This window comes from Balaenoptera musculus, chromosome 19 (assembly GCF_009873245.2).
Source record: "Balaenoptera musculus isolate JJ_BM4_2016_0621 chromosome 19, mBalMus1.pri.v3, whole genome shotgun sequence".
In the NCBI taxonomy this organism is placed as follows: Eukaryota; Metazoa; Chordata; class Mammalia; order Artiodactyla; family Balaenopteridae; genus Balaenoptera; species Balaenoptera musculus.
In genome coordinates this window covers 2,409,959-2,436,585 of record NC_045803.1, presented here as the reverse complement: position 1 = coordinate 2,436,585, position 26,627 = coordinate 2,409,959, and the positions used below count along the sequence as shown (strand labels likewise).

The 26,627-nt window shown below is 38.8% G+C and overlaps 1 protein-coding gene and 1 pseudogene across 1 annotated transcript in view; one reads left to right on the top strand and one right to left on the bottom strand.

The window, feature by feature from the left end:
- LOC118885360 (zinc finger protein 420-like) overlaps positions 1-26,627 on the top strand; it is a 53,892-nt gene that overhangs the window by 5,079 nt on the left and 22,186 nt on the right. The window contains 4 exon segments of the mRNA XM_036833980.1: positions 6,740-8,055; positions 8,831-8,906; positions 18,447-19,494; positions 19,496-19,528. Coding sequence (XP_036689875.1) covers positions 6,740-8,055; positions 8,831-8,906; positions 18,447-19,494; positions 19,496-19,528 — 2,473 coding nt within the window.
- On the bottom strand, positions 5,263-6,571 carry LOC118885316 (annotated as a pseudogene).

The following is a 26,627-nucleotide window of genomic DNA, read 5'->3' as shown; positions in this document are numbered from 1 at the left end:
AAACCCATACCATGGCCTAGAAGGCTCTGTGTCTGTACCGTAGCCATCAGCCACACATGCTCTTTAAATTTTCACTAAAATGAAACGTAGAATTCCATTTCACAGTTGCCCTAGCCGCAGTGCCAATGCTGAGTAGCCCTGTGTAGCTAGTGGCTGCCCTACTGGACAGTGCAGAATAGAACATTTTCAGTATCACAGAAACTTGTGTTGGACTAAGTTGCTCTACAGAATCTGCCCTGCAGCCTCCACTCTGATTTCATTTCCTACCACCCTCCATGTTGCTGCCTCGGTTACAGCCACACGAGCCTCTTTGCTGTTCCCTTAACATAGAGGTTGGCAAATGTCTTGTTTAAAGGTCCAGACAGTAAGTATTTCAGGCTTTGCCCGCTCTGTGGTCTCTGTCGCAAGTACTCAGCTCTGCCATGGGAGCACGAAAGCAGACAATACAAGTGTATGCATCCTGGCTTTGAAACGTCAAGCGTATTCCTGTTTCGAGGCTTCTTCCCTTGCTGTCCCTTCTGCCTGGGGTCCTCCTGTTCTGGACGGGGGATTTCTCAGCCTCAGTGGTGTTGACGTTTTGAGTGGGATAATTCTTTGTTGGAGCTAGGGTGGAGGGGGGGTCATTCTGTGCATTGCAGGATGTTTAGCAGCTTCCCTGGCCTCCCTTTACTTGTGAAGCCAAAAATGTCTCCAGACATTGCCAAGTGTCCCCTGGGGGGGGGGGGGCAAAATCTTCCCTGATTAGACCCAAAGTTACAGTGTGACACGAGACCAAAATCATGTCCATAAACAGTTTCTGCAGCATTCAAGAGAATTTCAAATGGGAAGCTAAGAACTAAGCGTTACTGATGTCGTAGATTCATCCACGTTGAAATGGTGGTTGGCCCCTTGGAGTGAGTGAGATCAGGGGTGGAGTGAACATGGGGAGAGAAGCTGTGTGCTGCCGTGTAACCTAACATATTTGTGGTTCCGAGAATTAAGACATGGGCATCTCTGGGAGGCCATGATTCTGCCTACCACACCTGAAATGTCACAGAACAGATTTTTTTGCTTTTGTCGTTTGAGTTTTGACAGCATGTGTTTGTTTGTTTGAGGTGCTCAATTTGTTTACTCCTTAGATATGTGGATTTGTGTCATATTTAAAGAGAACTTCACCCTCTGAGGTTATGAGTCTCCTGTGATATTTTTCTAGCTTATTTATGATGAAATTTATGACCCATATGGAATTTTTCCCAGTGTAAGATGTGATTTCATGTTATTTTCCAGATTATTCTCCACTTATTGAAACAGCATTTATCTCTTCACCACTAATGTATAAAGCCACCTTTGTCGTCTGCTTTATCACCTCTGTATTTGGATCTATTTTTGGACTTTATGTTCTAGCCCATTAATCTCTCTAACCATGTGTCTATACCATTATGGTTTTGATTTATTAAGAGTTTAAATGTTTTAAATATGTGGTAGAATTAGTCCCTCTTCATTCTTATTTTTCAGAGTTTTCCTGGCTAGTCTCATTTACTTTTCTATCCAAACCCTAGAATCAGAATATTTGCTTTCAAAAAAAATAAAATCATGCAATTTTTCTTACTGTGATCACTGTAAATTTATAGATTAATTTAGGAGAAAACTGATTTTATTATGCGGAGTCTTCCATTGAAGAACACGACAGGCTTTTCCGTTCATTTATGTCCATCCCTGATTAAGGTTTTAACATTTTCTTTATATAGATCTTGTACGTGTCTTATTACATTTATTCCTAGGTAGTTTATATTTATTGCTGTTACTGGCATAATCTATAATATAGACTAATATGGCATTCATCCATTTTATACTCCAACTGGTTATTTTTTTATATATGACAGAAGCCATTCACATCTTCAGATGAATTTTGTAGCAAACCCAACTTACTGAATTTTCTCATTGTTTATGACAGTTTTTTATGTAACTCTCTTGAGCTTTCCAAGTATTCGATTATATCATCTGCAAATGGTGATAATGTTTTTACATTTTTATACCTTGCAGGTTTTTTTCTCTTGCCTGATTAGGATGCTGATTATGTAGTACCCACAGAACACTGTTAAGAGGGGTTTTACGTACTAATCTTGTTCTTGACCTTAATAGGAATATTTTTAGTGTCTTTCATTAAGCATAATATCAGCCATAGGAATGAGATAGGGATATTTTCTTAGGTTAAAGAAGATCCACCTTTTCATATTTTATTAAGTTTTTTTTCTTTCCATCTACAAATCTGCCCTTATATGAATAGGTTTCCTAATACTGAACTCCTGATACTGAAATACTGAATCTAACATTCAAGTGTTGCATTTCTTGAGCCAGTTGTGGTCATTTTTAGTTTTATGGAAAATGTTTTTTTAATTTTTTTAAAGTTATGGTAAAATATACATAACAAATTCAACTTATTAAAGTGTATAGTTCATGGCATTTAGTACATTCACCATTATCTAGTTTCAGAATATTTTTATCACCCTGTGATATTGTGATTTATAATAAGAAATAATATTTGTTCTTCATCCCTGTTTTTGGCACACAAGTCTTAAAACCCCTTGGAATCTCCGAAGTCATAAGTGTCTTCTTATATGCTAATTAGATGACTGGTGGCTCGGGTCTCCTGGATAGCTTCAGGATGGGGGCTGGTTGAGAGGGGAACCAATTATGTGATTAAAGGGTTGGAACTCTCAGCTCCACCCCCAACCCCAGGGAAGGGGGTGCTGGAGGTTGAGTTAGTCACTGATGGCCAATGATTTGATCAATCATGCCTACATAGTGAGGTTTCCATAAAAGTCCCTGAAGTATGGGGTTCAGAGAGCTTCCAGTTTGCCGAACACATGGAGGTGCTGGGAGGGTGGTGTGCCCAGATGTGGTATGGAAGCTCCACAGCCTTTCCCCACATCTTGCCCAATGCATCTCTTCTATCTAGCTGGTTGTAAGTTACATCCTTTGTAATAAACTGGTAATATAGTAAGTAAACTGTTTTCCTAAATTCTGCAAGCCATTCTAGCAAATGATTAAAACCCATGGAAGGGGTTGTGGGAACTTCCATTTGTGGGGGGTGGGGCACTGGTAGGGGCAGTCTTGTGAGACTGAGCCCTTAATCTGTGAGATCTGCAGAAAGATAGTGTCAGAAATGAATTTGTAGGTTGCCCAATCAGTATCTACCAGAGAGATGGAGGGCTGCTTGGTGTAAGCGAAAAACCCACACACATTTGGTGACCAGAAGTGTCAGAAGTGAAGTATGGAGAGTAGAATGGTGTTGACAAGTGTGTTTTTCCTAGACATACCCCAGAAGAAAACCCATACCCATTAAGCAGTCATTCCTCATTCCCCCTTGCCCCCAGTGCTTGGCAACCACTAATCTGCTTTCTGTCTCTATGGATTTGCTTATTGTGAATATTTTGCATAAATCATACAATATGTGGCCTTTTGTGTCTGGTTTCTTTCACTTGGCTTGATGTCCTTAAGGTTCACCCATAATGTAGCATGTGACAGGATTTCCTTCCATTTTAAGGCTGTATGTATATGCCACAATTTTTTAATCCATTCATCTGTCAATGGACATTTGGGTTGCTTCTACTTCTTGGCTATTGTGAATAAAGTTGCAGTGAACATGGGTGTGCAGGTATCTCTTTCAGATTCTGCTTTCAATTCTTTTGGATATATACCCAAAAGTAGAATTTCTGGATCATATGGTAATTCTGTTTTTAACTTTTTTTAAGAGCCACTATACTATTTTCCATAGTGACGGCACCATTTTCCATTCTCACCAACAGTGCACAAGTGTTCCAGTTTCTCCACACCCTATCAACACTTTTTTTTTTTTTTAATAGTGGCCATCCTAATGGCTGTGAGGCAGTACCTCATTATAGTTTTGATTTGCATTTCTCAAATGATTAGTGATGTTAAGCATCTTTTCATACGCCTGTTGGCCATCTATATGTCTTCTTTGGAGAAATGTCTACTCAAGTCCTTTGCCCATTTTAAAATCAGGTTATTTGGGTTTTGTTGAGTTTTAGGAGTTCTTTATATTGTCTATTAACCTCTTACCAGTTATATGGTTTGCAGATATTTTCTCCCATTCTGTAGGTTGCCTTTTCACTGTGTTGATTTTTTTCCTTTGATGCACAGAAGTTTTTAAGTTTGATATAGTCCCATTTGTCTATTTTTGCTTTTGGTGCCTGTGCTTTTGGTACCATATCCAAGAAACCATTGCCAGATACAGTGTCATGAAGCTTTTCCCCTATGTTTTCTTCTAGTTTATAGTTTTAGGTCTTAGGTTTAGGTCTTTAATCCATTCTGAGTTATTTTTAAAAATGTGGTATAAAGTAAGGGTCCTGCTTCTTTCTTTTGCACGTGGATATCCAATTTCCTCAGCCCCATTTGTTGAAGAGCCTGTCCTTTCCTCATTGTGTGGTCTTGGCATCCTTGTTGAAGGTCATTTGACAATATGTATATGGGTTTACTTCTGCGCTCTCTGTTCTGTTCCACTGGTCTTTATGTTTTCTTTTATGCCAGTACCACACTGTTTTGATTACTGTAGCTCTTTATATGCTTTGAAATAAGGAAGTGAGAGAGGCCTCCAACTTTGTTCTTCCTTTTCAAGATTGTTTTGGCCATTTGGGATCCTTTGAGTTTCCATATGAGGAAACCAAAACATTTTAATGCTAAGACTATACATAAGATTTTTAGACATTATTTCATTGGTTCTTAAAAACAGTAACTACTAATGCTAAATAATCAACTTCTAAAAACTGCACCAGATCCTATCAGGAAAATATAAAAATAATACAGAGGACCTCATTATTATTGTTGCTATTTTGCAACTTTACAAGAAGTAGAACAGAAGCCAGAAATTAGAAAGTTAGTACTATCTTTGTATAGTTATAACACAATATATGATTAGAGATGGCTTAATTCAGATGAGTGCAAAGTGCTCATGGAATAAACACTGTACTCTGACCGCCATAAATCAGCAAAACTCAACTGTGTCTGATGTCTGTGACAGAAAATATGGCAGTTTGGAGAGAGGAGTGCTTTTAATAGCATGTACTTAGAGGCAGCAGTTTTTTTCACATTGCCAAAAAGACCAAGTAATGTGTTATCACTTTAATTCCTAAAACCAGATTTCCATTAGGGCATAGTTACATTCCCAAACTAATTTTCTTCTGTCCACCAGGCTGGCTTTAATATTCCATGGTCCACTGCAATCTTTTGGTCCCTTCTTTATAGGATGGCAGCCAGATGTTGCTAACCATTGAGTAGATGGACCACCAGTTCATAGGTGGCCATTATAATGGATGTGTTTGGAATCTGTCTTAGCACAGTTGTTAGAGCACAGTAAAGAGACCCGTAAAGAGAGCTTCCCTCTTCAACAACCAAACATGGTGTCTGAAAAAATACCTCTACTTTTGCTCTTTTCACACAATACCTCTACTTTTTGCTCTTTTCATTCTTTTTGTTCTTACAACTTCACGTGGTGCAAATTTCTGAGGTGACAGCAGCATCATTCCCAGAAAATTGATACTTCTTTCACAGACTTTTCATCATCTTGCATTGTCAAAGTAATCTTTTATTCCAGTAGTTTTTGCTTAATAATTTCACAAAAAAACCAATAGTGGTCTCTGATATGCTACCACAGGAAGCAGACATGCCCCTATAAAGTCCCCTTTGGCCTTCTGTCTATAACTTATGAACACATTCAAAAGCACCCATTCACTTTTGCCCATAGTTCCTTGCATGAAGCTGCAACCAATTCTTTGTTAACTAAATGGGACTGATTTCTGTGATTGCAGTAAAACGGGCCACTGTATGGAAATCATGTACCGGGTAGAATCAAGATCAAATACACCATTCAGCCTTTCCTTGCAGTTTGAATAACCAGCAAAGAATATTGCTCTGGAAGAGGCCACCCCCATTAAATTTGGGCCTAATCTTCTAAACAAGGAACAAGGCCCTCCTTTTTCCAAGGTCACTTTTAGGCAGTGGAAAAGTCCAGGAGAGACTGGTCCAGCTGACATTAGCTCTAGCCACGGTGTTCAGCTAAACTTCAGAGACAGAAAGCATCACAGCAGAAGACCACAGCTGTGTTATTACACCTTCCAGTGGACATGTGAAAATAGCCCTCCTATACCACCACATCCCCTGTCAAGCAGATGCACCATCATGTTCCTCTGGCCAGAGAAGTATCCAGTCACCCCTCTCCATCATTTTTAAAAGTCTACTTTATTGAGGTATAATTTATATTAAATTAAATGCATGCATCTTAAGTACAGTATTTTAGTGGCTACTAACAAAGGTATACACTTACATGACCACCACCACAGAAAAGACAGAGAACATATTTATCACCCTGAAAAGTTCCCTTATGCTCTTTCCCACAAAATTACTCATACCCCCCAGCCCCTGGCAACAAATGATTTGCTTTCTGTTACTCATATGTGTCTTTTCTAGGGTTTCATAGAAACATTCATTTTTTAAAACCATGGTTCAGTGGTGATTCTGATCCACACTAACATTTTAGAACTACTCTTAAAATCTCTCTGATTACCTCATTCATCTCTATGGTATTTCCTCTTTCTCTGTTCTACTCCATTTTCTAATTTCTTAGTCACATTCAAGAGCTTACAGATATTATCCTGAGTCTGAACTTTCCAGTTTTTACTATAGAAGTTACTTTTTCTGGAAAAGGAAAAAACAAATACATACTTGTTTTGTTCTTTTTCAGTACTGGAGTCCAGGTATGATACTAAGGTATTATCTCCAAAGCAGCACAGTTATGAAGTACAATCACCCCGGTGGCAGATAATGGAAAGCCTTACAAGTTATGGTTTTGAGTGCTCAAGTTTCCAAGATGATTGGGAATGCAGAAGTCAGTTTGACAGGCAAGAGGGAAATCCAGATGGACATTTGAGTCAAATGATAATCGATAATGAAGAAATGTCCACTTTTGACCAGCAAGCATCTCTTACTTTTTATCAGAAAATTCATATTGGAGAAAAACCCTATGGATATAATGAATGTAGAAAAGACTTCTGGCAAGAGGACTTCCTTATTAATCATCAAGGGATTCATACTAATGAGAAACCCTACAAATGTAAGGAATGTGGGAAGGCCTTTAAATATGGCTCACGACTAATTCAACACGAGAATATTCATTCTGGCAAGAAACCGTATGAATGTAAGGAATGTGGAAAGGCCTTCAATTCTGGTTCAAATTTCATACAACATCAGCGAGTTCATACTGGTGAGAAACCTTATGAATGTAAGGATTGTGCAAAGGCCTTTAGTCGAAGCTCACAGTTGATTGAACATCAACGAATTCATACTGGTGAGAAACCCTATCAGTGTAAGGAATGTGGCAAGGCCTTCAATCGGATCTCACATCTTAAAGTACATTATAGAATTCATACTGGTGAAAAACCCTATGCATGCAAGGAATGTGGGAAGACCTTTAGTCATCGTTCTCAGTTGATTCAACATCACACTATTCACACTGGCAAGAAACTCTATGAATGTAAAGAATGTGGGAAGGCCTTTAATCAAGGCTCAACTCTTATTCGACATCAGAGAATTCATACTGGTGAAAAACCCTATGAATGTAAGGCATGTGGGAAGGCCTTTAGGGTGAACTCACAACTTAAGCAACATCAGAGAATTCACACAGGAGAGAAACCCTACCAATGTAAGGTATGTGGTAGGGCTTTCAAACGGGTCTCACATCTTACTGTACATTATAGAATTCATACGGGTGAGAAACCATATGAATGTAAGGAATGTGGGAAAGCCTTCAGCCATTGCTCACAACTGATTCAACATCAGGTAATTCATACTGAGGAAAAGCCCTATGAATATAAGGAATGTGGGAGGACTTTAAATCATGACTCAACTACCGTTCAACATCAGAGAATGCATAATAGAGAAACACAGGTGAATTTAATAAATGTAGAAAAACCTTCCATCAGCACTTATCCCTTATTAATCATCAGAGAATTTATGTTAGCAAGCAACCATATGAATGGAAATAATGGGAAGAGTCCATTAGCTTAGGCTAATCACAACTTACTCTTTATATCTTGGAGAAAGACTTGAAGAATGTAATGCAAGTGAGAATTCCTTTATTCAGAGTTGTCCTTTATCCTGAGTAATAAAATTCATATTGAAGAAAAATTATATGGATGCAAATTTTTTAGACCATGATTGTCAAAGATGAAAAGGTTGGAAAAAATTTTGTCTCTAACACACACCAGAATCACATTTTCTCACCACAGTGTAATAATTTTAACAATAGCCAAGTGTGAATTTTATTGGAAATTAAAAAGAAAAAAAAAAAAACCAGCCAAATTACTCTTGGGTTAACAAGAAACTAAGTCATGCAGTTACCATCAGTGGTAATGAACAGAATGACAATGAGAGTTTTTACATGTCAAGAAATGTGTGATGTGGCTGAAGTTACTCAGAGGAACTTTTACGGCCTTTAAGTATATGCAAAACATGAAAACCTGAAAGACAGTACTCAAATATACTAAATGTACTATTTAAGAAGCCAGAAAAGAGAATACCAAACACCCTGATGATGAATAAATTAACAGAAAACAAAAACAGAAAATGATGAAATAGGAAGTGGTTATCCTACAATAATCTCATTTTTTATTTCTCTCTGATCCAAGAGTAAACTAAATTTAGGAGACTGTTTCTTAGTTTCCAGGTTGTTTTAGATTATCTTTTATAACTTATCACAGACAGAAGGGGTTGGTTGCCTACCTAGCAGCCATACCCAATTCCCATTCCTATTGGCAGCATCTGTGTCTTGTCTTAGAAGCTGCAGATGTCACATACTAATTTTCAGCCCGCTTTGCAGCTCAAGATGGCCCAGATGTTCCAGTGTATGGCCAGTATGTTCTAGGGATCTACAGGGCCTTCTGGGAAAGATCTTCCTCATTCAGAAGAGACAGATACATTAGGAAGACTCCCTCCTCTTTCATTTCTTGCTTTTAAACATTTTCCTCTGAGAACTTGATGCCTGGAGCTGCTGCAGCCATCTTGGAACCAAGAGCAGAAAAGAGAGGACCTCAAAGAAGCTGACCCAGCACCCTAACACTGAGCTATGAGGCCAATTTGGAACTGTCTCTTAGATGCCTTGTTATCTAAGAAAAATAAACCTTTATTGCTGAAGTTACTTTTAGTTGGATATTTTGTAAACTTGCAGCTGAAAGCATCCTAAATGATGTAACTTCAAATTTTATTTTATTATGATTGGTAAATGTGGCCTGAAAGTATCTACTTTTTTGTATTTAACATTTTTCTTTGTGGCTAAGTACAGGATTGATTTTTGTATATGTTCCATAACATTGAAAAATAATGTATATTCTTTTTTGGATACAAGGTTCTATTTAAGCCAGTAGATTATAATGATAAAATTCTCCACATTCTTATATAATTTGGTATACTGGATCAGAATTTCCTAAAATTGAATTTTTTAACCACAATCTTGAATATCCAGAGATTTTCTACTTTATGTTGTTGGACCTATAAAGACATATAATTTAACCCCTATTTAAGAATCATACTTTTATCACTTAACAATATCCTACTCTGCCAAGTGTAGGGGTCAACAAACCAAATCTGGCCTGCTGCCTGTTTTATAAATAAAGTTTTATTGGAACACAGTCATGTTCATTTATTTACATATTGTCTACAACAGTAGAGCTGAGTGGTTGCAACAAGGACTATGGCCACAATGCCTATTTATTTCCTATCTGGCCCTCTAGATAAGAAGTTTGCCAACCTTGGCCTAGTATAATCCTTTTGGTATTTTATTTCCATACTGTGTAACACTAATAATAATGATTTATCCTTGTTTACTTGGTATGTTTTTGCCCATCCATTTATTTTCAACCCCTGTCATTTTAGTTATTTCTTTTTTTAAAATTTATTTTATTTATTTATTTTTGGCTGTGTTGGGTCTTCGTTTCTGTGTGAGGGCTTTCTCCAGTTGCGGCGAGCGGGGGCCACTCTTCATCGCGGTGCGTGGGCCTCTCATTATCGCGGCCTCTCGTTGCGGAGCACAAGCGCCAGACACGCAGGCTCAGTAGTTGTGGCTCACGGGCCCAGTCGCCCCGCGGCATGTGGGATCCTCCCAGACCAGGGCTCGAACCCGTGTCCCCTGCATTGGCAGGCAGACTCTCAACCACTGCGCCACCAGGGAAGCCCTTAGTTATTTCTTATAAAAAAACATATAGCTAATTTTTTAATAACTCAAAATACGAATTTCTTTTTCTGTAGGGAAATTCACATTTTTATGTAGTGTAATAACTCCACCTTATTCCTTTCATTTTACTTTGTACTATTTATGTTTTCTTGGTCTTTTCCTTATGTTCCTTTTCTCTTGCTAAATTGGAACTTCCCACTGTGCTTACGGTAGTGGTTATCTCCCCATTCTTAATCATTATTGGGCAGAATGAGAGCACTGTTACACTTTCTAACCCATCATTAGTTTTCTTTGCTACTGTCCTCTGAGAAGAGACCATCCTTGCCTTCTCTTTCCCTTCCTTCACAGCCTGTTCTTTAACATTTCCTCCATTTTACTAACCTAATGAAAACTCATAGTCCAAAGCTTTTAGTTTTACTCTTATTTACAGTAAGTCCCCTACATACGAACGAGTTCCATTCCGAGAGCATGTTCGTAAGCCCAATTTGTTCGTAAGTCCAACAAAGTTAGCCTAGGTACCCAACTAACACAATCGGCTATATAGTACTGCACTGTAATAGGTTTATAATACTTTTCACACAAATAATACGTAAAAAACAAACACAAAAATAAAAGTTTTAATCTTCCAGTACCTTGAAAAGTATTGTAGTACAGTACAACAGCTGGCGCTTCTTACCAGTTTCATCACCGCTGCTTTTACGCTTGCTTCCAGACATCCTGGGCTTAAAATAAAGATACTGTACTACTGTACTCTACACAGTACTGCATAGTAAAGTACACAAAAGCACAACCACTTGGAGAGGATGCATACACATGACAATGTACGCCAGACACATGAACTAACTTACGTGATTGGATATGCAAATGCATGTTTGCATCTTTGAAAGTTTGCAACTTGAAGGTTCGTATGTAGGGGACTTACTGTATTTGATGCTTATATTACTTACTGTCAGACCCTTTCATGATTTCCATTTAAACTTAAATATAGTATTCAGAGTAACATTCATTGCTGGCCACTGTTGTTTTTACTGTTTTCCCCTGTCTTGAGGTTAACAGATTTATTTCAAATGCAATTTGGTTAGACTATTTTATTGAGTATTTATATTTATCTCAATAAATGTTATATAGTTGGTATTCTCCGAATCCTTATATGTCCAAAAGAGTTTCTTGGACCTTCACAAATTATATTTTTGGTTAGTCGAATGTTCTTGGATTATAGTTTTTTTTCTCAGTAATCCAGAGATGTCACTTCACTGAATTCTGGCTTCTGATCTTCTAGAAGAGGAACCCAATGCTAGTCTGCTTCTTTTAGCTTATGGGGATGTATTCATTTCCTGTGGCTGCTGTAACAAATCATCAAAACTTAGCAGCTTAGGGCTTCCCTGGTGGCGCAGTGGTTGAGAATCTGCCTGCCAATGCAGGGGACATGGGTTCGAGCCCTGGTCTGGGAAGATCCCACATGCCGCGGAGCAGCTGGGCCCGTGAGCCACAACTACTGAGCCTGCGCGTCTGGAGCCTGTGCTCCACAACAAGAGAGGCCGCGATAGTGAGAGGCCCGCGCACCGCGATGAAGAGTGGCCCCTGCTCGCCTCAACTAGAGAAAGCTCTCACACAGAAACGAAGACCCAACACAGCCATAAATAAATAAATAAATAAATAAATAATTCCTTACTATTAAAAAAAAAAAAAAAAACTTAGCAGCTTAAAACAACACACATTTATTATCTGGAGGTCAGAGTCTGAAACAGGTCTCAGTGGGCCAAAATCAAGGTCTTGACAGGGCTGTGTTCTCTTCTAGAGGCTCTATGGGAGAACCTATTTCCTAGCCTTTTCAGCTTCTGGAGGCTACCCGCCTTCCTTGGTGTGGCCCCTTTCCATCTTCATAGCCAGCAGTAACCAGCTGAGTCTTTCACGTAGTGCATCATTCTGACACTGACTCTTCTGCCTCCTTCTTTCACCTTTAAGGACCCTTGTGATTATACTGGGCTCATCTGGACAACCCAGGATAATCTTGTCCTAAGGCCAGCTGATTAACAACCTTAATTCTGTTTGCTACTTAATTCCCTCTTGCCATGTAAAAAAACATACCCACAGGTTCCTGGGATTAGGATGTAGACATCTTTGGAGGGCCATAATTCCGCCTACCACAGTAACTGCTTCCGTCCCAGCATTTGGCAAGAGTTTCTTTCTATCCTTAGAATCCAGGAACTTATTAGCAGGATATGTTTAAATATCTCCTGTCTTTTTTTTTTTAGCCCAAGATAATTTTCTTCTAAATACTGTTCAGTACTTCTCAATTGTTCTCTTTTATTTCTGCTTAAATATCTTTGATATTTTGAATAAGCAGTATATCCTCATGATTCAAAAACTTGAAGATGTAAAAGGGATGCAGTAACAACTAAAGTGTGAGATTCAACCTCTTTATGCTAACTTATCACTTTTAATATCAGTAATCGTAATTCCTCAAAATAACCTTGCAGTCAGATTTTCTTTGTAGGAGAAAAAATAAGACATGTAGAAAAGTGACTTGCTGAAAACCACAAACTACAAGTGACTTGTAGAATGTGAGTGGTTGAGTTGGTATTTACAGTCAGATCTCTGTGACTCTAAAATTTCCTTCCATGAAATACAAGGCCTACAGGGAAATGTTCCTCTATTTATTCCAGCCCCATATAGGTGGAATCAAGGTGGTAAACTCCTTAGAGAAAGCAATATCAGAGATAGCAGACATTTGCTTCATGACATCACAGAAGCCATGAGGCCAGATGAAAACAAAACTATATTAAGGGATAGAAACTGAGTTCTGGGTCTGGCTCAGGGAGAAACCGCTGCCTTGGGCAAGCTTCGAGACCTTCTGAGGGAAAGCGTCCTTCCTCAGAGAGTGGGCAGACCAGGCCATGTATATTCTAGATGAGCGCTTCAGGATGGGTAACGCTAATTCTGCAGTCCAAGGCTTCCTGAATTTCTGCAGGTACATTCCAATCAGCAAAAGGAAATGACTAACTGTGGTGTTTGGGGCTGAGCCAAGACAGGCCGTACCATACTATTGATAAGAAATTGTTTTGAAACCCATCTTCATGTTTTAACATTTTAGGCTGATTTTGAATTTTTCTCTATAATAATTTTGAGTTTAATGTAAAAGTCATGTTTTTATCATGTTTTATGTTGTTTGTGCTTTGCTGCAGAACTTCAGGGTAATAAGAAATTCGGCGTTATTACTCTAGTTGTAAGTGGGGAAAGCAAACCTGGAAGTAGTTATCACAATCCCACAGGCAACCAAACAGAAACCCACATTCATGTTATTATCTTAAACCTACAGTTTCTGAACAACTCCGGTCACACTGATAGACTGAAGGAAGGTTGAGAGTCACACCAACTTTTCACACATAACCAAGGCCACACATTCTAAGACCTGCGGTCACACAGAAAGACACGTCACATACAAAGCCCTCCTCGCACGGTCACGCTCCGCCACGGTCGCAGAATCCCATCCGCCACCCACACAGAGGCAGGTGTATCCACTCACCTGCCTCTCCCCACCCTCAGTCACTGGCACCGTCTTGGACCAAACCGTCTCACGTCACAGACCCACAGCCTCCCCTCTGTCACACACAGGCTGCCCCACAGCTCATACCCGGAGCAGTACGCAGGACAGGTCATGGCCCACAGGCAGAACTCACGGAGGAAGATTCGGTTCTGGGCGGTCAGACGGGGCCAAGGTTGAGGAGATGGAAGACCGGGCTCCAGCTCGACCAGGGCGACACGCCGAACTGCACTCCCAAAAGCCAACTGCAGCCGGGGGCCCAATCACGGTCCGGGTTTGTCTTCCCAGCATTCTTCGGGCGACCGGCCCTCCGGCTCTGGACTACATTTCCCAGGAGGCACTGCGGTGGGGCCGCTCTCGGATGCCTCCGTGTTCTCCAGCTGAGGAGCCCAAGCTCCCTGGAGTTTAGAAGCGGGTTCGTCCGCGGCGCCTTCGCGCGTTTTGCTTCCGGGCGATTGTTTCCGCGTTAGAGCGGGTCGATGTTCCGCTCCGCCCGGGGCCGGGGCCGAGCTCTTTATAGGTGGCAGGGAAGGTATTTTGGGGGTTCGGGGATGGTTATGGGATGACCAAGTTCTGGCTATCCTGCTTCTGGACTACGTTTCTCAGAGACCATGGCGGCAGGGAATGTGTCCAGCGACAAATGGATCCCAGCGTCTTTTCCTTCTTAAAGATTCTTAATCTGGGATTTGTAGACCCCACAAACCACCTAAGGTTTGGGGCAGTTTTGCCTTTTTTTTTTTTTTTTTTTTTTCCTCTTAGGAAGAGGACTATAGTTGTATGGATTCCCAAAGTTATCTGAGCCTTCCCCAGTATATTGTCAAAAAATACCAGAGCCGGACAGAATCGAAAGCTTCTCAAGGCAAACTTTATTCAGGAATTATTGCCGTAGGGTGAGAGACCTTTGTCCATAACTGGGCTCCATTCCAAATACAAGAACAAGTGGGGATTTATAGTGAAGGGGGGCGGTGTCACTGGATATACGGTTACTAAAACGAACCATCAAGGGTAAGAGGGAGAATCTGGCTAAAAAGACTTTGATAGGATTCTTGCTGAGGGCTGGCGAGAGTGATGAGATGTTAAGGATTGGGGCGGGTGGTGGTGTTCTTGATAAACTGACCTAGGGGAATTCTTCCTAAAACTGGACTAAATGGGTGAAGGACAGAGCCCAAGACTGGGGCCTAGAGGAGCCTGACTAGAGTTAGTTCAGGAAGAGAGAGTGTGTGTGTGTTTAGAGAAAGATAGAGACTGACTGATATCCATTGATAAATAGATCTGATACATGTCGATATAGATATCTATATATACATATGGTCCCCAACTTACGATGGTTCAGTTTAGGATTCTTTCACTTAGCAATGGCGTGAAAGCGATATGCATTCAGTAGAAACTCTACTTTGAATGTTTAATTTTGACCCTTTTCTGGTCTAGTGCTATGCTCTATGATGCTCTCATGATGCTGGGCAGCAGCAAGTTGCAGCTCCCAGGCAGCCAGGAGGTTCTGAGGGTAAACAACGGATACACTTACAACCAGTCTATTTTTCACTTTCAGTACAGTGGTCAATAAGTTACCTGAGATGTTCAACCCTTTATTATAAAATAGGCTTTGTGTTAGACGATTTTGCCCAACTGTAGGCTCATATAAGTGGTCTGAGCACGTTTAAGGTAGGCGAGGCTAAGCTATGATGTTCAGTAGGTTAGGTGTATTAATTGCATTTTCGATTTAGAATATTTTCAACTTACCATGGGGTTATCAGGCCATAACCCCATAGTAAACTGAGGAAGAAAGATCTGTAGGTATAGATGTGTGTGTATATATACATACAGATTTATATATACACATATATATATTTGCTAATCACTATGTAGCAAGCACTATAATATAGTAAGCACATAATTCAGTCCTCACAGCAACACTTTGAGGTACATAATGTCACCTATCCCGTTTAAAGATGAGAGAACTGAGGCATGGAGAAGTTAAGGATACTGGTGCAGCTGCCCTTCCAACCCCAGCAGTCTCACCCTGTTTAGACTCAATATATGTATACCACCTCTCAGAAATTTGGAACCACTGGTCTAGAAGCAGATTCTGGGAAAGACCTTAAGGTCTTATCTAAAAGGAGTGCCCTACAATCAAGAATGACTGGGCAAGTCATAGACTTACACGTGAATCTCATGTCCATTCATGTGGTGGATTACTCTACAGTTAATAAAAATTACGTTTGAAGAATTTTTCAGAACAAGGGAAAATGTCTGTGGTAATGTTAAACATTCACAATGATGTATGTGTTCTCAAAAAATAATTGTATTTAAATTGCATTGTCAGAAATAAATTTGCAGATTACATTCAAATACTTTTTTAAATGAGTAAATCCATGGGTGTTTGTTAGGTGATTTATTTAACTAGTATTGGACTCAGTACATTAAGGCTATCTGAGAAAAATTTTTTATAGTGCCCTCTTTCCCTTTCTGAGGTAAATTTGCCCCTCCTCTCAGGGTCATGTGGTCACTCAGCTCTCGGAAGTATAAAAATGTTAGTTTTTCTTATCAGGATAGCCACAAAGATGTGGCCATCAACTCCACTTGAGCAGAGTGTGTGTGGGTGGCTAATTCCCTCCCTCTCCTCCCACACATAGCCACTCAGAGGGATGTGTACAAACTGGAGAACGACAGGAGTCTCAGCTGTTGGTTAAGACCGTCCTCTCATAATTCACTATCACCTGAGCATCATGATTCCTCCCTCTTGACCCTCCAGGGAAGTGCTAAAGTGTTTGACTGCATTTTTGGAAGCAACAGTTTGAGATTTGTAAAGCTGGAAATAGGTCTGAGTTACTTCTGAAACTTCACCTTCCTGATTTGTCAAGCCATTCTCTTTACTTTGCTGTATCCATGTCCCCTCAAGGGACTGGGCATTTGGATAGCAATAGCATGACCAGGTCCCACTCATCTTCCTATGTGGAAAGTTTAGCAATTCTAAGCCAAGTGTGATCGATCGTTGGAACAAGGGAATAGCTGTTGGTGGTGAAGAGACAGCGGCCTAGTAGCTGAGTGAAGAAGGGGTAAGCCATTGTAGGGGGAAAAAAAAAAAAAACACCTCACCTGTTTGGCTTTCAGAGGTTTTCCTTCTAAACTCTTTTCTCAAAGGTTTACAGAGAAAATGAGGCTCCTTTCGCATGCCATCTTAAACTGACTTTACTTTTGTCTTATGGCTCAAGCTAAGCTGCAAACTTAGCTTGACTCCAAAATATGGTGGCTCAACATAAGAATTTATTTCCTAGACACTGAGTGCCAGCAACTTGAGCTCATTCTTCCCAGCTTCCAGAACTGTGAGAAAAAATTTTCTGTTGTTTATAACTTACCCAGTCTGTGGTATTTTGTTACAGCAGCCCAAATGGACTAAGACAACTAAAATTAGGATTGGTACTCAGGGCAAACCAGCTTCAGTACTCTTTGAGTTGGTAGCTCAAGTTTCCTTAGATTTTTGCCTGATAATTCTGGGCTATTTTTTTCAGATCTTTGATAAAGATTTTTTGGTGTAAGTTTTAAATGTGTTTTTAGTGGAAGGGTTGCTCTGGCTTATCTTCTCCTGAAATCCTGGTTTGTTTTTTTCCTAATTTCTTAAGATCAGTATTAAGACTGTGTATGTGTATGTCTTTTTTAAATTAGGAAAGTATTTAAAGATATAAAATATGGGAAATGGGTGCTTAAAAACTGTTAGAAGGGTTACAGGAGCTGGCTCTCCAGAAATGCCTTCCAGAACGTGGCAACACTGAATCTTTGGAAGATGTGCTACCTCAGCCACAGCCAAGATGTAGAGACGCAGGAGCTGCCACTAGGACCACCACCTTCAAGTGCACACTGCCTTAGCTATGATCTGGGATCAGAAAGGAAGGCGATGAAACCACCACCACTGCTGCCACACATACTTCGAAACTGGAGTGAAGAGGCCGGCAACCACCTTTTGATAGCCAAAGTAGCAGAAAATGTTGCTTCTGTCATCTGAATTTCACACAAGTGCACCTAAAGGGTGGAAACTTAGTTCCCTTCAGAGTCCTCAGTGCCAGGAGCTGGAAAATTACTTTCCCAGCCTAAGTAGAGGAAGGCCAACTAGGAGGTGGGAATGGATACTGAATGCCAGTTGACAAAACTAACTACAGTCACTGTACTTTCAATTGCTAGAATTTATATTTAGTTCTTTGTCAGTGTCCTTTGCTTGGTTTGTTTTCCTTTCAGCAGTTAAGATTTTTTGTTTCTTCCTTGATCTCTTGATGCATTTTAAGCCATACTTATGTCCTCTCTCAATATATGCTGTTATCTTGTTCTTGCTCCCGGTTTGGGCTTGTGCACTGCTCCTTGGCCAAGGGCACCCAACCTCATCCTGCGTGCTGCTCTGATGAGGTTGTGTCTGGTCCTTGCAGCCATGGGGGCAGCTCTTTCAGGTCAGAGCCCACCTAGTATCCCATCAATGTTTCAGGCATGCATTGCTGATTGGCTGCATCCTTCCTGCTAAAGCAGGAACTCTGGGGATTTTGGAGAACAGGAACTGCTTAGTCACATTTGGGAGCTGTATGGAACACTTAACTTTTTTCATAAGCATTATTTTCAGTTTAAAACTATTTCTACTAAAGAAGCTCTAACTGACACCAGGAACTAAAGCATCTCTGCTTTTTCATTATTTTTCAGATTGGGTATCCCAATGGGAGAAAATGGAAAAATTTATAAACAAAGATCCTGAGAACCCCAGTTTCCAAGATGACTGGGAATGTGAAGGCACATTTGAAACATATCACAGAAATGAGGAAGGAAGTTCCAGTCAAGTCATAATCACTCATGAAGAAATACCTGCTTTGAGACAGCAAACATCCCATAACCTGCTTCATAACGTTCCACCTGGAAGTAGACCCTATGTGTGTAATGAATGTAGAAAAGGTTTTTGGCAGAAGAAATGTCTTCTTAGTCATCAGAAAATTCATACTGGTGAGAAATCTTATCAATGTCAGCAATGTGGGAAGGCTTTCCATCGCCGTTCCTATCTTCCTCAACATCAGAGAACTCATAGTGGGGAAAGACCCTATGAATGTACAGAATGTGGAAAGGCCTTTGGTTCTGTTTCACTCTTTACCAGACATCAGAGAATTCATACTGGTGAGAAACCCCATGAATGTAAGGATTGTGGAAAAACCTTTGTTCGGCTCTCACAACTTAACGTGCATCACAGAACTCATACTGGTGAAAAACCCTATCAATGTACTGAATGTGGAAAAGCTTTCAGTTACTTATCACTGATTATTAAACATCAGAGAATTCATACTGGAGAAAAGCCCTATGTCTGTAAGGAATGTGGAAAGGCCTTTAGAGGTATCACACAACTTAATGAACATCAAAGAATCCATACTGGTGAGAAGCCATATAAATGTAATGAATGTGGAAAGGCCTTTGGCCACCGTTCATATCTTCCTCAACATCAGAGGATCCATACTGGTAAGAAACCTTACAAATGTAAGGTTTGTGGGAAAGCCTTTAGGCAGGGCTCACAGCTTAACCACCACCAAAGAATTCATACTGGTGAGAAACCCTATAAATGTAATGAATGTGGGAAGGACTTTAGGCAGGGCTCACAGCTTAAACAACACCAGATAATTCACACCGGTGAGAAGCCTTATGAATGCAAGGAATGTGGGAAAGCCTTTAGTCAGTGCTCACAACTTACTCGACATAAGAAAATTCATTCCTAATGTATGTAAGAAATGTGGGAAGGCCTTCGGGCACTCTCATCTTCCTCAACTTTAAGGAATTCATGCTATGGAAAATCCCTATAAATAAGTGAAGCAAAGACTTCACTGGTCTCATCCCTCAAGGAACATCAGCTAATCATGTACAACCTTGTGAAATGTGGAAACGCTTTTTGGTTCAATTCATGTTACATTCATCAGCAGATTCAACACCATCACATTCAACATTAAAGACCATATTAATATGATAATGTAGCAAAGCTTCCCAACACTACCTATCAATTATTAGTAATTGGAAAATTCATGCTGGCTAGCAACCATCAAAGTAGAGAAATTTTGGAAACCCTTTAGTTTAAGCTAATTCTAACTTACATAAAAGAAAGCAAAAGAGAAAGTAATCCTGTGAATGTCAGGTATGTGGGAAGTTCTTTAGCCATAAGTCTCTTTTAATCAGAAAATTCATATTTGAAGAATGTAAGTTTTTTAAAAATCCCCATTCATCATTTATTGTGCATCAGAAAATACACAGTGAATAAAACACCACACATTTAAAAACAATAGTTAAACATTGAACTATCAAGTTGAGGAAGGTGTGGAGAAGTTTGTAACAAATCATATAGGGCTACAGCTCAGGTAAAAATGTAATAAATTAGACATTAACAAAATATTTATGTTACATACTACCTATTTTCTCCTTCAGTGAAACAATGAGAGCACGATGAAGTGAATGAGCAGTATAAAACAAAACCCGTGGGATGTGACCGTATCTATACTCAAAGTTACTTTAAATACATTTATAGATAAGAAAACTACAAACAATGTAAATAATAAGTGAACCAGAGACCTCGAAAAGGTAGAAAATGAACATAACTCACCAACAGACAGAATTAAGAAAAAAAATTAATTGAAATTTAAACAGAGAAGTAGGTTTTATTAACCTTGAAGCCTTTTCTTTAAAAAGAAAATATAAGCACTTATAAATTTCGTAAAAGTATGCTACAGTATTGTTAAAAACGAGGATGTAATAACACACATAAAGAGTATTCAAAAATAAGGTTGAATGCTTTACATTTTTGATACCAATAAATTTCAAATTTATATATACTTCACTTCCTATAAAGAAAAAACTAAGTTTTCCAGAGTTGACTGAATATTAGAAAAGGACAGATTTTATAGGGAATCCACTTAAGTGTTTTTTTTTTAACTGTAATATTATCAGTTGTTAAGAGCAAAGATTTACCAAACTATAAGTGTATAGAAAATATCTATGATACAAATTTCCAAGTTTGAAAACATGCAGATTCATCAGCTCCTTTTCTGAATCTTGCATAATTTCAATATATAAACAGAAACCAAGATTTGCAGATGTCCTCAACCTCCCAAATTACAAAAAAATGTTGAGTACCTATGAGAGCCAGGTACTTTTCTACATGTTAATTGTGAATTTAAATTTAAAAAGTCTTAAGAACTAGCATATTAATACATCTTAGTTTTTTCTCTTTAAAATGGAAATATTTTTAAACCAGTAGTATATTCATTAGTATTTTTTAAACTAGAAGATTATTTTTCCGGAATTTAGAAGAACATATCTATTTCCAAGTTTGATTATTCTTCCACAGTTTACACAGATTAACTAAAAGGAAAATATTTAAAAATTACTTGATCCTTGCATTGAAGAATGGTATGATGACATAGGTAGAATCAGAATGTGATACTTAAAAATAATTATTAACCACAAAAAATAAGAACTTAGAATCACCTGAACATATGCATTTTCTTTAGAAAATGTGGAATGTCTTCTTTTACTCAGCTTTCTTTAAAATGGAAATTTAAAAAAATGAGTAGAAAGCTACATTTCTGAATTTTTACATAACTTATACAAATGTTTGTAAAGGCTGTCCTTGGAAGAGAACTGAACAAAACTTTAGCTAAGCAAGTTTAACCTATGTCTCAAGAAGACCAGTTCTAACTATGTCTTCCTCTATATCCAAATCCAATGATTACTTTTGAGGTTTCCTTCAGTCAAGTATAAAAAGGAAAATTTCATAATATCAGTGTTTTGCTTTATTTTTAAAGTTTGTATTTAAGCATCTCTGAAATCTTTAAGCATGAAGCTTGAAAGAACTGCTTGCAGTCCTAAAATGTATTATTTTGTTTTTGTTTTGTAGGAAATTATGTTAATAGTCCTTGAAATATATGCTTCTTAAATTCCTCTGTTACATTGTGAATGACATCAACATAATTTTTCTTCTTTTTGCTTTAGTCTTCCAACCATATATATTCTGTGAAAATTTCTAAACAGAGAGAAAGCAATATTCTCTATTTCCAACTTTTGTTAGGTTTTAGGATAAATAATTGACAAGATCAGAATGAAGTCATTACAGCAATCAGTTATTACTGTTTCAGTTATTCTTGATCTGTGACAACTGTTCTTCACTATACCAACAGAATGTTTAAGTGGCTATAATAAAATCAGTCGATTGCATATATAATCTTGTATAATTATGTGAAAGATATTTCTAATACACTGAGATTATTCCAAGTATATTTTTATATTAACATATACCTTGACATGCCTACAAACAATATCCTTTCCAACATTTATTCCATATCATAATGTTGGTATATGGACATTCCTTTTATTTTATGTATGCTAATATGCATGGTGGATCTCACTGTGGTTTTAATCTGCATTTCCCTAATGACTAACACTGAACATGTTTTCATGTATTTATTTGCCATCAGTTAATCTTTAATGAAATATCTGTTCAAATCTGTGGCCCATTTAAAGTTGGTTTGTTTGCTTGCTTTTGAGCTTTGAGTGCTCTTTATATATTCCAGATCAAATCCCTTTTCACATTTGTGAAATGCAAATTTTTTCTAGGCTGTTATCTTCTCATCTTAGGAGTATGTTCTGAGGAGTAGAAATTCTTAATTTTTGATGAGGTCATTATTTATCATTTTTATCTTTTATGAATTGTGTTTTTGGTGTCATATCAAAAGAAATCTTTCCCTAACTTAAAGCCACAAATATTTTCTCCTAAAAGTTTTGTAGTTTTAGGTTTTACATTTAGCTCTATCATATTTTTGAGTCAATTTTTGTAGACGCTGCAAGAGATGGATCAAAGTTGGTTGTTTTTTTTTTTTTGCATATAGATATCCAGTTGTTCCAGCGTCAATTGATAAAACACTTTCCATTCTCCACTGGATTGCCTTTGCTTCTTTTTCAAAAAAAATCAATTGGCCATATATGTACAGGTTTATGTCTGGACTCTAGTTTGTTCCATTAACCTTTTTCTGTCTTTATGCCAATACTCTCTTGATGACTGTAGCTTTATGAGTCCTGAAGTCAGGTAATGTAAGCCCTCCAACTTGACTCTTTTTCAAAATTGCTTTGGGACTTCCCTGGTGGTGCAGTGGTTAAGAATGTGCCTGCCAATGCAGGGGACACAGGTTTGATCCCTGATCTGGGAAGATCCCACATGCCACAGAGCAACTAAGCCTGTGTGCCACAACTACTGAAGCCTGTGGACCCTAGAGCTTCCATGCCACAATTACTGAGACCACGCACTGCAACTACTGAAGCCCGTGTGCCACAACAAGAAAAGCCACCACAATGAGAAGCCCGCGCACCGCAACAAAGAGTAGCCCCTGCTCGCTGCAACTAGAGAAAGCCCACGCGCAGCAATGAAGACCCAACGCAGCCAGAAAATAAATTAAAAAAACACTTAAAAACTGCTTTGACTATTCAACTTTTGCATTTCCATATGAATGGTAGAATCAGATTGTTGATTTCTATTAAAAAGGCTACAAGGATTTTGATTGAGATGTTGTTGAATCTACAAATGAATTCTGGGAGAACTGATGTTTTAACAATATTGGCATTTCCAATGCATAAATATATCTCTGTATTTCTTCAACATTTCTCTCAAGTGTGTTTTGTAGTCTTTAGTGTACAGGTCTTTTAAGTATTTCATTTTTGGTGCTATTTTAATAAGTATTTTAATTTCAATTTCTGATTTTTAATGCTAGTATAAAGAAATGTAATTGGTTTTTATATATTGATCTTATATTCTGCAACCTTGATAAACATTTATTTTTATTTTTTTTTTAATAGCTATTTATTTGTTTGTTTTGGCTGTGTTGGGTCTTCACTACGTGCGAGGGCTTTCTCTAGTTGCGGCAAGCGGGGGCCACTCTTCATCGCGGTGCAGGGGCCACTCTTCATCACGGTGCACGGGCCTTTCACTATCGCGGCCCCTCCCATTGCGGGGCACAGGCTCCAGACGCGCAGGCTCAGTAGTTGTGGCTCATGGGCCCAGTTGCTCTGCGGCATGTGGGATCTTCCCAGACCAGGGCTCGAACCCGTGTCCCCTGCATTAGCGGGCAGATTCTCAACCACTGCGCCACCAGGGAAGACCCAACATTTATTTTTAAAGCAATTGTTTGTATAATCCATAGGACTTTCTATGTAATCATGTAACCCACAAATACAGTTTTACTGCTTTCTTTCTAGTCTGCCTTTTGTTTCTTTTTCTTGCCTTATTGCACTGGTTAAAACCTCCAGGACAATGTTTAATACAAACAGTGAGAACAGACTTCCTTGTCTTTTTCTTGATCTTAGAAGAAAAGCATCCATAAATATGATGTCTGCTGTAGGTTTTTTGTAGATAGATGTCTTAGTCAGCTGGACTCACTAAAACAAAATACCATTACTGGGTGGCTTACATTTATTTCTCATAGTTCTGGAGTCTGGGAAGTCCAAGATCAAGGTGCCAGCAGATCTGGTATCAGGTGAGCTAGGTGTCTAAATTCATCTCTTCCCATAGCAGGCCTTGGAACTATAACACAGGACTTTCTCGTTTCTCTACTACCAACTAATCAATCCTTCTCTGCTATCCATAGAGAATCCATTTCTTCCACTCCTAAGGCTCTGTCACCACAACAAAGACCTTTAGTAGATGAAACTCAAGATCAGAGATGTGCATTTATACACATACATCTCTGATCTTGAGTTTCATCTACTAAGACCCAGTTATACATTTCCAACTTACAGTTCAAGCTATACTTCAATCCCAGTGATTCCTCAATAAATACATCACAAATGTGCTCCATTTCCTCGCTTTCTATCAACTTAAAGATCACCAAATTTTGAAACTAAAACTATATTCACTCTCATACATCAACTTTGATCCTTCTAATTATAGTTCCTACTTTGCACAAGGTTTATGGAAACAAGTCTTAATCCCCCCTCCACCAATTCAAATGTAAAATAATTCCAAATTTCTAAACTTTTAAACAAACTCAGAAAATAATTAGCATAGGCAGACCTGAGAATGCTGTCCTTAGATAGGCCTGCTTGCAAGGTGGGCCCTGACTGGTCTCTAGGAACTTGGATTTCGGGAGGGTTCCTGCCATTCTTAGAACTAATATGAGTGGCTTACTGTGCCTAAATTATTTGTGCAAACAATGTAGCTTATGCTGAACGCCGTCTTCCAAAAGTCTGGAATTCTAGCATGTACTACGCAGAGGGTACCTTGCGACCAGCCTCCAGTGAAATCCCTAGACACGGAGTCTCTAATGTTGTCCAGGAGAAAACATCTCACACTAGTCACCAATTTGGGCTAGAAGAATTAAGCACATCCTGTGTGACTCCACTGGGAGAGGACTCTTGGAAGCTTGCACACGGTTTCCTCCAGACTCTGCCCCATGAGCCTTTTTCCCTTTGCTGATTTTGCTTTATATCATTTTGCTAAAATAAATCTTAGCTGTAGTGTCCTAAGGAATTTAATGTTTCCCAAAGAGAGATCTAGCCTTTGCCCTCGGCTCCTGGGAGGTAATCTCTGACACTTTGGAATGTCCTGCCTGATAAAAGTATCTATTTACTGTAGGGAACATGGACCACACCAGACAGTCAAACAATGTGACTTATGGTGGGGATCTGTATCACAGTATCAGTGTGATCTCCAGAGGGACTAGAGAGTGAGGTGGGCCACATAAGCAACCCACCATGACTGTGTGACAGAGCCCCAATGAAGAATGGACAACTAGGGTTAGGAGGGCTTCCTTGGCTGGCCATACTCTGAGAATACTGTTATACATCATTGCTGGGAGGAGTTTACACTGTCCATGACTGCACAGTCAGAGAACAAATAGAAGCTCTGCATCTAGAACCGTCTTGGACTCTGCCTCATGGGTCTCTTCCCTTGGCTGATTTTAATATGTATCCTTTCACTCTAATAAACTGTAACCATGAGTATAAAAGCTTTTAGTAAGTTCTGTGAGTCCTTCTAGTGAAGTATCAAACCTGAAGGTGATCCTGGGGACCCCTAAATATGCAACTGGTAACAGAAATGTGGGTGTTTTTATTGACTATTCCCTAACTTCACAGCCATGAATACAACTATATGCAAAGTCCTGTGACTATGCCTAGTGGATCATTAGGCAGGGTGATCTTGGGGGCCGAAAACACATGGCCAGTTTAAAAAAAAAAGAAAAGTTAGCTATTTACAAAAGCCAAGACATGGAAACAACCTAAATGTCCATCAACAGATGAATGGATAAAGAAGATGTGGTACATATATACAATGGAATACTACTTAGCCATAAAAAGAATGAAATAATGCCATTTGCAGCAACATGGATGGACCTAGAGATGACCATACGAAGTGAAGTAAGTCAGAAAGAGAAAGATAAATACCATATGATATCACTTATATGTGGAATCTAAAATATGACACAAATGAACTTATCTATGAAACAGAAACAGACTCACAGACATAGAGAACAGACTTGTAGTTGCTGAGGGGGAGTTGGGGAGGGAAGGATTGGGAGTTTGGGATTAGCAGATGCAAACTATTATCTAGAGAATGGATAAACTACAAGAGCCTACATATAGCACAGGGAACATATTCAATATCCTGGGATAAACCATAAGGAAAAGGAATATGAAAAAGAGTATATATATATATATATATATATATATATATATATATATATATATATATATATATATATATCACTGTATCACTTTGCTGTACAGCAGAAATTAACACAACTTTGTAAATCGACTATACTTCAATAAATTTCTTTAAAAAAAAGTTAGTGAATAAATGCTCAACAAATACATCCA